This window comes from Clinocottus analis, unplaced genomic scaffold, assembly GCF_023055335.1.
Source record: "Clinocottus analis isolate CAN_PGR_092001 unplaced genomic scaffold, fCliAna1.0.p SCAF_15, whole genome shotgun sequence".
NCBI classification, from domain to species: Eukaryota; Metazoa; Chordata; class Actinopteri; order Perciformes; family Cottidae; genus Clinocottus; species Clinocottus analis.
In genome coordinates, this window is record NW_027175876.1 from 13,246,602 (window position 1) to 13,264,351 (window position 17,750).

The 17,750-nt window shown below is 43.4% G+C and overlaps 1 protein-coding gene across 1 annotated transcript in view; it reads right to left on the bottom strand.

Annotated features, from left to right (window-relative positions):
* Window positions 1-17,750, bottom strand: part of bach2b (BTB and CNC homology 1, basic leucine zipper transcription factor 2b) — an 84,620-nt gene that overhangs the window by 28,726 nt on the left and 38,144 nt on the right. The window contains exon 2 of the mRNA XM_068577277.1: window positions 91-345. Within this exon, the coding sequence (XP_068433378.1) occupies window positions 91-333 (243 nt within the window). The 5' untranslated portion in view covers window positions 334-345. The remainder of the gene's footprint in view (window positions 1-90; window positions 346-17,750) is intronic.

A 17,750-nucleotide genomic window follows, 5' to 3' on the forward strand; every position in this document is an offset into this window, starting at 1 on the left:
TTTCAGGGTAACAATGTCCGAAAGTCAATAGCTCTTCCAACCCCTGCAAGAGAAAACCTGTCAGGGAAATGGCGCGTTTGATGGACGTACCTCTTCCGGAAGGCTAACGACCAGCCCATTCTCCGCCTGGCCCACCAGCGCCTGGAGGAAGTACTCGCTACAGGCGGCCAGCACGGACCGGTGCCCGCGGAACTCCTTGCCCTCCACCAGGACAGTCACATCGCACAGGATATCCTGCTTCCGCTGGTCGTTGAGGCAGAGGAGGATATTGGTACAATGAACTGTCGACTCATACACATACATGGGGGCTTCAGGCTTCTCATCCACGGACATTCCGCTCACGCCCTGGAAATAGAAGCACAACAGAGGAAAGGGGAAAGGGGAGGGAAGGGGGGAGAAGGTCAGTTTACAGCCGAGCCCAACGAGCGCATACCGCAAGGGCTGACATCAGCCCCCGGCGGTCCGCTTGCTGCAAGCCAGCCTCATGGTCCAACACATGCAAGTCTGGCTAACTGACGCTGTCCGCTTCACATGCTCGCTGGCTCTTTAACGTTTAAAAAGCAGGCAGAACCCGCACAGGACATCCATACATGCATCAGCTGCCCACACGCTTCCACTCGCACGCCTCCGGCTGCACATTCAAATCTTATGCACAAATGAGGTTAATCACATCATCAACAAATACAATCACACCATCTTTTTGAGAGAGCAATTACGTTTAAATAAAAAGGTGCCGCTTAAAAGCACTGTCTCTGTGCTTTTTCGTTTTTTTTTTTAGAGATATCCACATGTGTTTGTAATCTAAGGAGGGCTCACTGTAAAGGTATGCTGAGCAGCTTAGACACTCAGCAAGATAACATCAGCTGGAGGGGAATGGGAACAATAAGCACGGGGAGCAGCTGCATCACAGGACGAGAGCCCAAAAGGCAGCACGGAGGTTGTTTAGTGAAAACAATCAAAGGAATGGTGTGTAACGTGGGCCCTTATTAACTTTATACTTTATCAGGTCGGTATATATATATATATATATATATATAACACTAGGACTGCCACGACGGACTGACAGTTTGGGTTTTTACATACATATACCTCTGTTTAAATAAAAACCTATGAGCCTCTCAGGCCACAGCTTTCCCTCAACACGTGTTGTTGATGTTTTCCGAAGCCGAGAAGTTACTAAAATAAAACACACAAGATTTCTGAGCATTTATTCCTCTGACCGCCACCGCGGACATAAAGACCTCAGTCACCATATTATACATTACTGCCATATACTTGTCTAATCTCATGTTATTCCTTTGGGCGATGCGTCTTCTCACGCTGCATGCAGCGTCTCAGAGACATTAAGTATGTTGTATACCACATACATTGACCCGCAGACAATAATATATGTTATATATTAGTAATACGAGATATAGATTAGTGTCGCTGTATTGTAAACCAAGACCTGCAGCAGGCAGTAAATAAAAATGCTAATTTTGCAAATTAGCACCGGACATTAAAAAAGTTGACAGATCCTGCTCTATCCAGCTGTTATATTTTGTTCCCTCCCGTCCGATTATTTCCGATTGCTTCACAAACTAATGGAATACCATGTGACTGTCTGGAGGACCATTAACACAGACTCCGAGAAGCCCTCATCTTCCTGCAAAACGCTCAACCCCCACTCGCCCAGCGATGGCTGATGCACAGCTATGTTCCCTTCAGAGATCCCACCAGAAACACACACACACACACACACACACACACACAGATCGACACATAACTTCATCAAAGGAGCCTTTACATGAGTTGAGCTACTCAGATGCATGTGGGCCTGCGGTCACAAGTTTGAGATGAACTCTCTGTCATCTGCTGACACTTTTAATTCGCTGATCCAAAACCCTGATTTCTTTTTTGTGAGGATTCACTCAAGGACCCTCAACGAGAGTATAATTTTGTGTGCTATTTCATGGAATAAATTATTTTTTGGGGGTGAGAATGAATGCTTTGACACAGGGTGATTTTGTCTTTTTGTCCTTGTTTCACTCTGCGATTCCCCTCTGAAAAGTTCCTGTGTCTATTTTTTTTGTTGTGTTGGCCTGCAAGCCATCCGACAAATGCAGAGGTCTCGAAAACGTGATTACACACAGAAATTGCCCTCATTCACGGAATTGTTCGGATTAAATGTCTTCTTGCTATGATTTGAGAGAAAATAATCTGAAATGCTACAAGTTTCTTGCTGAATTTCGATTGACAGCTTATTTTATGAATAGAAATGGAATTTCTGTCAACTATATGGGTTTTTTAAGACATTCAAAAATATATATATTGATAAAGGCACACACATTCAGCTGGTCATCTGAGATCCTCATCACTAGCAGTGACAGCTTTCCCTCTGAAGGCAATTAATTCAGTTGACAATTGACCTTACACTAAGTACCGCACCCCGCTGCTACTCCGTCAGACTGTCAGAGCTAGCGTGCAGCCACACTGTCACTGACTGCACTCCCCTGCATAAATATATATATTTTTTGGGAAAATTATTCAGGTCTTTCCAACCTCTCCGGGTAACGAGTATTACCGTTACACGACGTTTAACCATGCCTCGCTCCAAATCCACAAAACCAGACTGGAAATTAAGGAAATCTGAAACAATCGAATGTCTAATCCAAGTGCACAGCCGTAAAGCTGTGCAACCCCTGGTATGATTGGTCAGTCCGCGCTTGAGGGTCAACACTTAGCAAAGGGTCATATAGACCCTTTGCTAATGCCCCAAAAAACAGGAGTGCTGAATGAATGAACTCATGTCACACCAGTACGGCGTTGTGTGTAAGTGTTTGCTAATCTTATTGCATGAGCGCTTTTTTCCCCCCGGAAGCTACACTTTGATCAGGATAGTTGTTGTACAAAATTGTAAATGAACTAAATGTACAGTAAATGTAATATTAAACATAATGTAAAGGTGAGCATGAGACATCTGAGATCTAGAATATAAAGTGGGTTAACTGGTAGAAGCATTCACTGAACAACTTTCTCAAGAATATAATCGATTGTGTAAGATTGTGGAACAAACAGTGGGAAGTGTTTAAGTTGATGACGTAACTTGTCACGTATACATATAGGCCAGTCATTGCGGGTGCAAAATACAAATGACTCAGTGACTGCGTGACCTATTTCTGACCTCAGGTTTATGAAGAAACTGATTTGGGGCCGACAGTTCAGGGCATGTCCAGAACGATAGGCATCTTTGACCAGATTAATCGCTGGCCGTGCTTTTGTCCAATCGGGTGCAAGAAAGGGGTTAAGTTTGATGTCTCATTGACGTCGGAGAGCACCTTGCAGTCACCTGCTGTCTGCTGCGCATCCGACAAGAATCGGCGTCTGACACAACTGAGCCTTGTCCCCGAAAGGGGAAGTGAGAATTGTGGGCTGGCTTTTGGAAGGCCACACTGAGCCACTGATTGCATCACAACCAGGCCATTTGTAGATGCAGTTGTTTACCTGGGACAGAGGTGAAGCAATGATTCGACTGGAGCGGTGCACTGCGACGGCAGACTAAGTCTGGTGCTGGGGGGCTGCCGTGGAACAATGTCAGTCCAGACTTCTTCTGTGGTTCTGGCTGGTCCGACAGTCGTATAGTTAGCTTATTTCCACCAAACGTTTCTCCGTTGGCTTTCTATGATAATGACCCGTCTTCCAAGAATAATGTTTCCAGATGCGGTTGCGAGGTTTAGAGCAATCCCAACATGCTATTTCTACTCTGGAATGCACGTCGGCTTCACTTGGACTTTGGATGGGTTTTTTGCAGCGGGAGGAAAATGCAAGGATGACACAAACACGCGTACAGTGCAAGCATATTCATATACACACACACTCATCCAGACGGACACATACCCAGACAAACGCACCACAAAATAGCAGGTTGTGGCAGGATTTTGATAAGTGCTGATGGATGCAAAAGATTTCTTTTTTTGTTTTGTTTTTTTCACTTTCCGGGCCAGTTGTTGACAGCAGCTCTTTCTGCCCCAGTACTACCGCCGCCGCTAGCCTTCTCGGTGACTTGCTCGCATTCCTGTGTAGATCAAAAGCACAGCGTGACGGTGATGAGGATGCTCCAGCAGCGGCCAGAGCTGACTCCAGGGTTTCCCGCTGGATGCTCCTGGAGCGCGCCCGCTGATGAAGATTAATGTTGCTGCAGACCCGTCACCTCTGCATTACTTATTACAGCAATTATGTTTGTGGAGCAATGGTGCGCCACGTGTGAGCAGATAGTCCCACACATACTGTATATAGGGTGTGTGCATCAGAAGGAGCTGAAGGCAGCCTCCTGTACCTAACAATTATGACCGAGGTTACACTCTTTTCAATGTACCTTTTGCTATCTGAAACACATCAGCCACTGCTGATGAAAACACAGGTATGTTGGCTAAAATCACACTTAGACTCAAATGGACCAGTGGTATGTTTTGGGAAGTAGTGAGCATACGACTGGATAAATGACACTTTATATGGGATGAGCTGTGGGAAAGTTTGTAAACACTTAAACACGGCCACTGTTTAACATCAAGACAAAACTATTCTAATATAATTCAAGGTAAAACGTGGAGAGTAATTGATCTACAATTGGGCATTTGGGGCGTGAAATATTCCTTTAAGTACAGGGTTGGAAACCTGTTATGGTTAGCCTGGCTTACCATACAGACTGGAGGCAGAGGGAAGCCACCGAGCTAGCCTGGCTCTGTACAAAGTAAAAAATATGTACCAACACCTCTAAAGCTCACTGATTAACACGTTGCACCTCATTTGTTTAATCTGTACCTCTGTTAGTGAAATTAGAAGTATGTGATTCTAGGGGAAGTTACAAGCTTAGTCATTATGCTAAGCTAGGCCAGCTGATGCCAGAGCTGTCATCAAGAGACACACACGATTGGTATCAATCTTCTCAACTCATTTTCGGAAACGAGTATATTTTCTCACACTGAAGAAAAACTAATTGACTATGCATCCTGGGGAAATTGAAGATTCTGGCAAACTGAGGAGGTTTTTTAAAATTTGCTGAAGCCCAAGTTTCTGTTCTCAAACTGCTAAATGTCCCCACCGCAACAAGCCAAAATCCAAAGTCCAAAGATATTCATTTCATAAATTGGATTGGAACAGCAGATTTGAGAAGCTGAAACAAGCCAACGTTCATTCATCTGAATTGTTGTCAATTATTGTTATACTGATAGACATGCAAGGATGGTTTTGAAATTTTAAACATTGCTCCAGGCTCACTGTCACATTATTCCATTTGCAACACACACCACAAACTGTGAGCCATGTTTAATCTGCAGATCACAGGTGTCATTTATTATAACCATGGAAACGCAGCTGAGATACCTTAGTGGTTAGTCTTAGGCTTTTTTTTAATGCATCAATAAATTAGGGGAGCTAAATGAAGACTACAAGGGGGAAACACATTCACAGAGCCAATTAAGTGAGCGGAACAGGACAAACAGCAGGATGTTTGAGTCAGCTTTGGCCTCACTGTCATCTCACGCGCTCTTAGTTTGGGGACTTTAAGTGGGATGGGCGGGAGGGCAGGGTGGTAACGTCTGACTGTGTGTCATAATGTGCTCTGTGATGTCTATCCTCTCTCTTTCTCTCTCTCTCTTAGCATAATAATGTGCAGGCTGTTTGGAAGGACGAGGTCATGATGGAACAGAATGCATAAATCAGCGATGGCGGATGCTGACAAGACTTTGGGGGCTAAGCCGACCCCCCCGAGGGCAGAATCATGATTGCTCCTATCGTAAAGAAAAAAACATAATTTACCTTTTCAGATGCTTTGAGACACGTCTGCACTTGCACCTATACAGCAAGACGATGGGCTAAATTGGCATTGCAATTTCTCTTCAGGTTGTTTATTTCCCCATCATTGCTTCAGGTGTTCAAGCAATATATATATATATATATATATATATATATATATATATATATATATATATATATACACAAACACACACACAGTTGATTTACAGTCTACAGTTTAACTGTGATGTGGGCGAAAGCTCAAGAGTGAGCGAATCAGTGAACCTTGAGTAGAAATAGTTTTCTCAATGACTTGGGTCTTTTTATAAATGCTTTCTATCAGTCACGATGATTGTACTCATCAAATCATTGTTGAGATCCGGGAATTTTTTTAAACATCAAAAAGAAGGCAACTACGGCGATGTTGGACTATAGACCATGTGGGATGTCAACATACTCTTACTGTTCAGCTTTTTTCCTCTCTTCTCTCTTTCCAAGATTTGATTTTCTCAGTATTATTTTCTTGCCTCTGGAATTTCATGGAGCAACGTCTGCATGTTCCCAGATCTTGGCGATAACTGTGTTCCAATCGAAGCGGTAGTCAAGACAAAAATATGAACATTGTTGTAATACTAGGGACCATTTCTGAGAAACGCTGTAGCGCGAAAGATCGGATTGCATTTTTGGCAAGCGGATGCATATTCTTCTTTCGATACAATAACACATTGGGAGTGTTTTCTATCATTTCTGAACAGATGAAGTGCCTCAGACAGGGAGACGATGAATCAGCACGGAGCAGAACGAGGCCCACAGGCACATTCACAAACACCAGCTGCAAGTGATGAGTTGTTGCAAATAACTGAAATGTAAGACAGAGGATCTGATGCACGGCTTACTGCGGGACAATAATTTAAACATCTCTTGAGTTATTAGGATGATTTCTTCAAGCGGAACATATTCAGCCTGATTGTGACAAAACACAAATGCTCCCTGTGGCTGCTTGTGATAAGCAACGTTAGTCACAACGGCTGCTGCTACAGTCTAATGGCATTATCCAATGAGCCTGTACAGTCGGAGGCAGACTAATGTGAACACTGGGTCACTGTGTGCAATTAAGGGGGAAGGACTCCTACCAGGTGACTGAAAATACACTGAAGATGAACATGGTTTTAATTGGAATGATCAAATTAGGCAACAGCAACGATTGCCCTTGGAGCAATACAAGGTGGCAAATACCAATATGGTTGGTGATGGAGATAAAGATGGCCAGGCAATGTAAAGTCTAATTGAAAATCACTTGCAAGTCCGCTTTTACGATGGTGTTTACAAGCAAAACAAACCTTTTTCCGTCATGAAATTAATAACGCAATGTACTGTCTTTGAATGGAACATGCAGATGATATTTTTGGAGGGGTTTCACTTCCTCAAGTGAAACTATCTGCTTCCACAAACCCTCAGATCAGTTTTTAAAGCACCGTTGGTCGGAGTGATAGATAAAGTTTTAAAAGTCCACTCTTCTATGGAATTTGTGGTTAGCGCAAAAGCTAACTATACACAGGAAAAAAAGTCCTTGCACTAGCCTCACAAGCTAATAGCCACCGGTGGATGAAATAAAGCGAAGACGTTAGCTGGCTATTTTAATGCATTGGGCAAACTATAGCGGAAATGGTTACAGTCACTTTTTTGCATTTCTTTCCTGTTGTTGTGCTAACGTAATGTTAATTGACAATGATGTTAGCATAGCTAGCTAACATTAGCTAAAGTTAACCTACTCATAAGGTCAGTTTTTTGCTGGTTAAACGAGGTTACCTAACTTTATGAGGTACAGTTGTATCAACATATTATCGTTGTATTGATATAATATATCAAATACATGCCCAATAGGCTACTTTATTAAAAAAAAAAAAAGACACTGTGCAGTATAACACATGACACACGTGGCATGTAAACATGATTCATCAATAAGGAAGCGGGATAAACACAAGTGATTTTCCACTTTAACACAGATAACTTTCCACCATGGGTTCCAGCACCTGAGGTGTGCCCAAGCCTGGAGCTCTGCAATATTGTCGTATTAGACACATTTACTCAGTATAGGTAAGCTCTGAAAATCCTACATTTCCCATAATTCAATCATCTTTTCTTGAACTCAGCCTGCCTGGTAAACACTGACGTCTTTTAAACTCAACCAGCTTGTATTGCAAGTTGTCTGGCTGAAAGTTGCACATTGATTGAATTGACTTTAAACACTACATTTGAAATTCATGAGATTTTTGGTGTCCAAGGTTGGAGCATGTCTCGGCATACAGTACATCATATATTTAATAAACCTTAGGTGGTCTCCTCTAATATTTATCAAGTGCCCAGGTGGTGCTGCTAATCATACCCAGAATGGTGCTTCGCAGCAAGACAAACTGCAGAGATCATCAGAAACGTGTTGATGGGTCATTACAACATCAATTGGGATACCAGCCACAGGGATTGATTAAACTGGGATTGGTCTCTCTGGGCCGTAATATAGAATCTTAATGAGGATAAAGCTCCTCACTTTCATCAAATGTCTGCCTGGCTATTCTGCTATCACACCCCCCTCTCTGTTGCTTTCATTGCATTCCTTCACCTACTTGTTTAAGACTCTGGTCTAAATGGTCAATTTAATTTGAAGAAATTGAATCATCCAGGATTTGTTGTACTTAAATTCTGATAGATGGTTTTCACTGTCCAAATATTCCTAATGTTATGTTATAATTTAGCATAATGTGGTTGTCTTTTTATTGACACAACTCTTTGACCTTTGTGGCTCATGACACACCAACAAATGTGCACCGTCATCAAGGCTTAAAACAAGGTTGTTGTTGCTGGTTCCTGACAGTCTCAGTACTCAATGTGGATTTCATCTGCAACTGTTGGCAGACAAAAAGCCTACTGTTCAGGATCTATCACCATGCCATCTATCACCATGCTCTTAAGGTCATTCTCAGTACGAGGAAGAACGCCTGATGTGTCTCTGCATTGCAACAAGCAAACTATGACTAAAACTATGACTGAAGAAATAACAAAGTAATACATTCAAAATCAAAAAAGAGAACAAATCTTAAGGGTAAGGTGCACGAATTTTCCATGTGTTTTGGCAAAACCTTCAACAAGTTTGTTCACACCTCGAAGTAAGAGCGATGGGAAAGGAACATAGAATCTTGGTGTTTTGTAATCAAACAAGCAAAAAGCATCCTTGAAGTGATCTCCTGCATTGAAGATTATGAGACTAGATTGAAGGCGAACAACTTTATGGGGCTTTCCACTCCGGCCACAGAAAGTTCAATAACATAAATGGCAGAGGTTTCTCATTCTCCTCACTGCTGATAAGGTAAACATCCCCCCACAAGGTCACTGTGTTGCTGATATTGATCCTGAGATAACATATGCAAGACAGACACATTTGAGACACACTGCTGGTGATCTGCAGATTACATACTGAGGAATGTGATAAGTATAATGAGAGAGTTTTCAAATTATTTTACATCTGCAATCAAACTCAAAACAAAGGTCCTCTTGTGCAACATCATCTCTAATAAAAATGACATTTCCCAAACAACTAAACTGCAGCCTCGATTAGGTTTTGAGCAATGAAAATAGTGGTCCACATTTCGTTAATGTTGTAAATTGAAACAAAACAAAAGAAAATGGTTTGGTTCATAAAATATCATGGCCTGGCTTAAAATAACACCTTCTTCCTTCACACAGGAAACATAAGAAACATAGAAAGATAATAAATCGTAACTTAATTTAACATAACTTAATCAAGGAGAAAATGTGTTTCCCTCGAATCACAATGGACAATGCAGTTCTGTGGAATGGGAATGGGAGTTTCAGGAGACCAGGGTGTCTTGTGAAAAACACAGCCGAAGAAATATATTGCGTGAAAGCAAAAGGATCCCTCACACTTGATGTCTGCAAGATGTGACAGTTTTTTTTTTACAATTGCCAGTGTTCAAGAAAGTTCAAGGTAAAACCTTATATTGAGGGCTCAGTCATCTGAGGCTACTTGTGGATCTATAAATGGATCGGTGGCTTCTCGCTCCGGATAGAAATCCATACTGTCTCCCTGTGCTTCGATCCGGGGACTGAGCAAAGACACTAAAGCATCAATCCCCGAACAAAGAAAGCTTCGCCCGGACAAGGTATTCATGCAGAAGCTTCAACTGGACTCGAGAAATGTCCTTGCTGGACTTCAAATTCGTTCCTTCATGTAGCGTCCTTCGAAAACCCAGTTCCAGTGTGGTCAGGTGGCTGAGCCCCCCTCCCCTGTGTGCCACCGAGCTGCGGGCCACCTCTCGCCGCAGACACTGATGAATAGGTCGGCTGTGAGGGCGCGAGAGCACAAACCTGCGTCTATCTGCAATCGGCCTAATTACCACCAGAGCTACTTCATCTCCCAGCGATGGAAAGGTTCCGGCAGTGACCTCAACCACGCGAATCAATACTCAAACCACTGCAGAGATTTACCTTTGAAAAGAAACAATTAGCGAGGAGCACAAGCGGCACGGAAACCATTAAAGACAGCGGGATTACGTGCTAAGAAACCCGTTATCGGAGAAGACCAACATCTGGACAAAAAAAGCATTGAGGCTTCTGTCTTTGACATGAGAGGAGAAAAAAAGCTCGAGTGGAGCATCTTAGACCGTTTCAATCCCAGCGATCAACAGAAAGACGAGCAAAGTGCAGGATGCGGAAACAAGGTGGTTCGTGCTCCAAACCAGGTGTTAGAAGACAACTTTTTAAGACTCGTCTTCAAAACTTGCCGTCATGGTGGCGTCTGCATCTGTCACGACAACACTCAAGAAGCTATTAATAGATGTACTCTGCTGACTAAGACTAAGACGAACACCGAAGAGCCAAATCAATTTTCCTTTAGCAGATGCCATCGAGGTATCGTGCATGGCAGAAATGCTATGAAGATGGTTTCACCAAGGCTAGCTATTGCGTCATACCAGTTTTGACTTTAAGATCTCAGGGATCACCTTTTCCATCGATTCAAGGTCACAGAAATAGAAAAACAATTGAACTGTCAGCTGCTAGCGTACGCTGGCATTACCTCAAAAAGGCATCAGCTCAGATCCAGTCATCTTGTTATTCCAGTCTTTGCTCTGACAACTTTCTAATGTCTCTCACCGTGTGTTACCGACAGCATCTGAGCCTATCAGTGTCTGTGGGTGGTGAGTATGACTGAGCAAGTGAGGTATGTGCGAGTGTGCGTTTGTGATAGTTGTGTATGTGCTTGTGTGATGGCATGCCAGAGTATTTTTGGGCCCTGCCTGCTTAAATGCAGCTTGCATGAATCATGACTTCCCACATAGTAGGTCAGTAAGCGGGGTGAGTCATATTGCTGTCTTATATGGTAACGCGCTGCACATGTGATAGAAACACTAGGGTTATCTATAGACTGGGCTCCTTGTGTCAAACGTCTGAAGCAGAGCTGCTGCGTCTCCAGCTCCGTCTTGGTGTCAGATAGTGTCAGGGCTCATTTGTCTTTGTTTAATCTCCTCTTTGACACGTCTGACAATGAATGTCTTTGATTTGGTTTTTATTTCACCCAACATCAGCCAGACGTTACAGCATGATAGGTTCAAAGGTCGAAGGGCACTGGAATGCCTCTCGCAATCTCGCTAAGGTTCTACATACAACATTGAGAGCAGCCTCGTAGCTTCACTGAAGTATTTTGCAATGTAAAGAGAGAGTAGCATAATGTCTACCCAAGCTGAGAATGCTCCCTCCTGTGACCCCCTCCCGCACACACACTCACAGGTTAACACTGCCGGTGGCGGCACTGTTGGCATTGCTAGCCACTGCTATTTTGGCTCAGCCACCTCCATGTTTGCTTGTGACATCTGCGTGAAGGCAATCCTGACCCAGACTCTGAATGACCTACATAGTGCCTTTTAAAAGGAAGACAACAATATGTACCCGTATCCACTCCGTGATTTAGAACAGCCCCAAAATTGGCTGGTTCCACCCTTGATCCACGTCACATTCTTCCACCAAGTTTCACAACAATCGGACAAGTAGTTTTTTCAGAATCCTGCTGACAAACAGACAAACACCGAAAACTGAAAACATTACCTCCTTGGTGGAGATAAATATAGATTTTGACAGATTCTAGAAAAGTGTAGCAGACGCTTATTGTGTTTCCTGTTTCTATTCGCATTGATACTGACAAGGTACACCTGCACACACAACAATGCGTCGTCTAAGCCTCTTCCTGTGCGATTGGCTGAACCAACAAGGAAACAAGCGTGGTGTTTGCAGACACCTCAGTCAGCAAGTATGGAAAACCACCTCACGGAGGAAGAGTAAACGTCCAGAAACCATCACTGACAGGAGGGAAAGTGGCCTTTGAGGGATTCAGATTAGGATATGGGGCATGTTTTCCAGCAGCGGCCAAGGAAGAAGCAGATATTGTGCTAATTAGGCCAATGATTGGCATACCAAGAGGCTGCAAGCATGAGGTTGCCCGAGACTGGATTATGTGCTTCATTATTAATGGAGCCTGGGTGGGAAAAAAAGGCGGATGGGGCGCAGAGCGGGGGGCAGGGTTTGAGGTGGAAGCCTTTTATTCCAAACAATAAATTCAGCGCATGCAAAGAAGTTGAAAATCAGCCGTCGACTGTGAAAAAAAAGCTCACGCTCAGAGGAGTCATGGAAAAAAGGCAAGTGGAAAGTCTCCCCACAGGAAAGAGTTGACACAGAGGCTTCGCCCACGTCAAAAAAAAAAAAACTTCAAACGCCACGTCTGTACGCATGCATGTGTGTGTGGGTGTGTGTTTGTGTGCAGAGGCAAGTGTGTATGCGTGTGTTTGTACGCGTGTGATCATGTGTGTATGTGTGAGTGGGCTGCAGGGTACAACAGTGTTGATAAGGCAAAGAAAAGCAAAAGAAAAATTTCACATTGCTCTCGCAAGTTTTCTCTATTTTCATATTTTTTTTAAAGAATACATGCAAGAGCTCTTATTGTTGCAGAAAGATGCAGAAATGTACAAAAACCTGCCGCAATGGTATGAAATATCCCGCTGAGATCAAAAGTGCTGCAAAGCCGGGCGGTGAGGAAGATGAAAGACAACATCCACCGATGTGACTGATTGTAATGCACTGTTGGGCGAGCACCAAGAGACTTGCAACGTCGGAGAATTCAGCGCCTGGAAGCCGGACACCATGCTGGCACCGCCTCACGTCAAATTCTCCCTTGTTTATTTTGCCCTTGTCTCGTTCTGTTCTTCTTCTAGCTGCCTTTCGAGACCACGCACACACCAGACTGAATGGCCACGTGATTCACAAACAGGCGTCAAACAACAACAAAAAAAAAGACGTTTGAGAAACACGTGGCACTCAGCGCACGAGGCCAGCTCGTTCTCATTCCCAAGTCGTCACATACGGACGCTCGGTGGTCAGGACCCAGTGCCTCAAAAACAATGGCGCTCCACTGCGGTCGCAGTAAACATGTGGCTACCAACGTGGACTGAAACAAAAACACTTAAGTTTCAGGCAACCAAACCACTTTGTTAGCTTGAAGAAGAAAGATTGAGGTTCGGGTTCAATTTACTGTTTGGAAAGGGAAAGTGAAACTTCGCAAACACAAAGACGAAACAGCAAGTTACTGGTTTCAAGCGGGACACAGGACAGCCGTCTCCTTGATGAAAGTCCTGTGTTTATTTGGTCGTGACCTGACCCGACTCCTTTCCCTGCTCAGGTCACGACCTGTACCGGACAGTACCTCTTCTCATTGCTTCAGGAACAGTAAGTAGAGTGTATTGTATTTGCCGATCTGTTGTTTGCCTTGATGAGAGAGGGATCCTTCCGAGTCTGAAGTGCATGTTCCAACGCGCAAAGTCGAGCTTGATGCTAACTCACATTAGCCGTCCAGGGAATGGCCATACCGGGTTCGACAACCCACTGGCAGCCGCAGCCACACTGAGAGGGCTAATTTAGGAAGTGATGTGAGGGTGAAAATATATGCACACACACACACACACACATACACACACACACACACACGCACTTACTCGCTCACAGGGCATGGGGGACCGGACTGTGACCAGTTGGTGTACTACAGAGACAGGTGTATCTACACATACATATTGCACCATCATGCCTTTAGGTAACAAGAGCTCTGACATGCCGCCCCTCTCTCTCTCTCTCTCTCTCTCTCTCTTTGTGATTAACACACTGTCCAAACATGAAAGGAATCACGTTATCGTGACGACAGTTATCCCGCAATCTTAATGCGAAGCGGTTTGCTTTTTTTTTGTTGGCTTGTGACCTAATCTATATTCAGGGACAGTGTCATCCAGTAGCCGTGTTTCCAAGTCAAGTTTAGGCATTTTGACCACCAGAGGGTGGCGCTAACACTGTGCATTGGCTAGAATCTGCCAGTAAATAGAGTAGAAGAAAAAGTAGATGTCACAAACCAGAAACCCTAACAAATCATATCGGGTGCCGAAGCATCTGTGGGAGAATAATGAGAGAGACGTCTTCTGGAAGTTTGAATTGTTCTTTCATGTCAGCTCGTACTGGCCGTGTTTTATGTCGTCCAGAGACGAGGACAATATGAATATGCATCCACGAAGATGCAGACAGCTGAAACATCTGATCAGTCATGTAGTGGCTAAAGTACCCTTACTGTCATTAGTAACTGTTTCTTAATAAATTCATTTGTTTAACCACTCTTGGACGGACAAAGCGAGTCTACGCGTGTATGCATTTCAACGACGGTAGAAAACAGTGTTTCGCTCCGTCCTCTACTGAATTCTTGTGTCACAGTAAAAAAAGGTCCGACAGTGTACAACAATACATGAGCTCAAACGTCACAACTTATCTATGAATATTCTAATCAATGCATGTGCAAAACATATTCGAACTGAAATGCAAATAAAATACAATTATGCAATGACAATAATATGAATCTAAATAATATAATATAAACATCTGAGTCTAAATTACTGTTAGAATTATAATATGGAAATTGGCACTAACAAGTCATGTGATCAGGCGTTTTACATATCCTATTTAGCGCATCAACACTTTTTCAACAAAAGGGAAAAAACGGCCACGGGTGAGGATTTCTTTTGTATTTTTTGCATATTGATGAACTTTTTTATCGACTTTTGCATTTCTATAGTGCTTTTCTAATTCGATACTTGTACTTTACTACGTAAAGGTAAAATGCAAAATGGTCATACTGCCTGCAAAACTTTCACTATCAGCCAATATCCTCTGTTTGGTTTTTCGAAAGCCTTTAGGCTTCTCCAAGCACCTGGCTCCAGAAAGGATGATAACGATGAAAAGGAAGTTGCCAAACACATGTTTACATTCTTCAATCTAAGATATGGAAAAGAGAATGACTTTGCTCTCGTGTCGCTGCCAAAACTTTGGTATGAAGCAGCCACCTTGTACGAATAAGCCGTCCTAATAATGATGGGCTGCTTCTACTTGTCTCTGTGTCATCTGTAATCTCAGTGGTTTCTGTATAACCGCTGTGCTCGTTTCACAGCGTCTGGTGAAGAAGCCCGGCCGCCTGAAAACATGTGCAAGAGGCTGCAGGTTTCATGCAAAGCAATCGTTAGTCAGCGGATTTCAGGCCGTTGACCTGGTGTGACCAGAATTTAAAAAAAAAACACATAAAATATATGACAAAACTGATTCACAAATCCAACAGTGTGTCCTTTGAAACATGTGCGCTCTCCCGACTGCCATGTTTCATAATATACACACGTGACTTCCATCTACTGTATATGGCATCACAGGGTCAGCCGGGGTCGTGAAAGCACGGCAACACAAAGCCGGCTGCCTCAAATCAAGCGCGAGGGCACAGAATGAAAGGTTATGGTTGTTGGTTTTTTTTAGCGTGCGCACAATGGTGACACAGAGTGCGGTTTCGCGGCTTCGGTATTGGTGACTCAAGCCGAGAAGAGAAAGCGGTACTCGTGTATCGGACCCCCCCCTAACCCTCCTTTTTGCACGCTTAGGCATCACCAGTCACAGTGGAAATATATTCGCAAGGGAGGAGGAACGGACTACACTGGCACTAGTTTTGATCACTGGGTTCCAGCTGTAAAACAGCAAAAAAGAAAGAAATATGGGGTCGTAAATTTATTAAAAGGTGAAACGTTTCCTTCAGATCGCCTCAAACCGTCAAAGTCTGGCAGTAGTAAAGTCCACAACCTGTGACATCACATTTTTTTCTTTCCCTTCTTTTTTTTTGCAGAGCCACTCATTCGCTAAGCCCTTGTTGATCCCAACGCTCGGCTCCTGCGATTTATGTCCACTGGGGATGGCCGGCGGTGTCATGCAGCCGTTACGGCAGTATGTTCAACACAGTGTTGCAATGCGACTGAAATGAGCGAAAGCGAAAGAGGCCCCTCCCCTCCCCGCTTCCGATAACTCAGCCACAGTCTTGTCGCAGTCAGTCGATACTGAAAGATCAATATTTATCTCTGGGGTTATTGATTTCCTTCTTGATTAAAACACTGAATTGTCACAGGTTCAAGGAGAACGACAGCACAGACACCGGCGGTATATGTATGTATGTATGTTTGGCATTTTTATAAGCGATTGATTTTTCCATCACGGCTGGAAACGACTAATCCAATAACCAGTTGAAAGCACCACATCCATAGGCGACACACAGCCAGTCGGAGCTGCATTGTTTGTTGTCACACATCGACGGCCAGAGAGGTGTTGTGCTTTGCTTTTGGTTTTTACTTTACAGCTGCACCAAACGAAATATGTCTCATATTATTATTGTATCAAATGATTGGCCAACGTACAGAACCAAGTTCAGGTCGTAGCTCAGAGATTTTTGAGAATTCCAATATCTCAAAATTTGCAAAATCAGATCAAAAAAATAAAAAAAACACAGAAACACATACGCTAATAGGTGATCTTGATTTATTACTTGTAGAAGATTCAAATATTGTCTTCCAAGTTTTCTTAATGTCTGTTTTAATACGCGAATGAGGAGGTCTGTTATGAAATATGTGCTAATTGACTTACATTTCCAGAAAGAAGTGTGAATATTGGATGCAAACAGGTTCAAAAGGATTGTTTTGATTTAGTTAACATATCAGAGTGAAGGGCTTCTACAGTGGAAATTTTGGATATCTATTTCTATCAAAAAAACACATTCAACAGTCCAAACAAATCCATTGTGGCCATGTTTTTAGGAATACATTGTTCTTTGAATCAGACTAGAGACAAAGGAAAGATCAACAAAACCCTCTCGGAGAAAAAAAAAATTAAGAATTTCATAGGAAGCAAACCGGAAAGTTTGGTGCGTGTACAGTAAGTGCTACTGAAGAAACCTCTGGCAGGAGAAAATAAATGGAAATAAAACGCGGACGCAAGCTGCTGCTTCTATATGCGGACGAGAGACGGCGTTGGCAGAAATGAGACGTTGGGCGGTGGTCTGCGGGAGGACGTTCGGCTTTCTGGCTTTCTAGTGGCGCACAGTTGGAGGAAGGCATGATGGATACACATCACTGCTCGAGCGCCCTCAGCGCTTCAGCTAGTCTGTGGCCGCGGCCCGCGAGGATGCCGCTCTGAAGCTCCAAAAACGGGGCCAAATGGGCCCGTCTTCATCCTGCCGCTGTTTCCTGACCGGGGTCAACCTCTCGGCGCACCGCAAATTACTCCCCCGAAACGTTGGCGGCAGCAGACAGGGCCGCGGAGAAATTGCCATTTCTTTTGTTTATGGTTCAGACCGTGCACTAAGTCTCCTGTCGTAAGAGGCTATTTTTAGCTGCCTAATCCTTCGACGGATTCATAATGACCTCGACTTGCCAGATGACGAAAATACACATAAAAAAAGCTTCATGCTAAAGAGTGCACTAGGTTTATGTCTCATCTGTCATTATTTTTGCCCTTTATATTTTTATTATGAGAAGAAAACAATCTCTGCATCATACAGTTGTGGCTACGAATATATATAT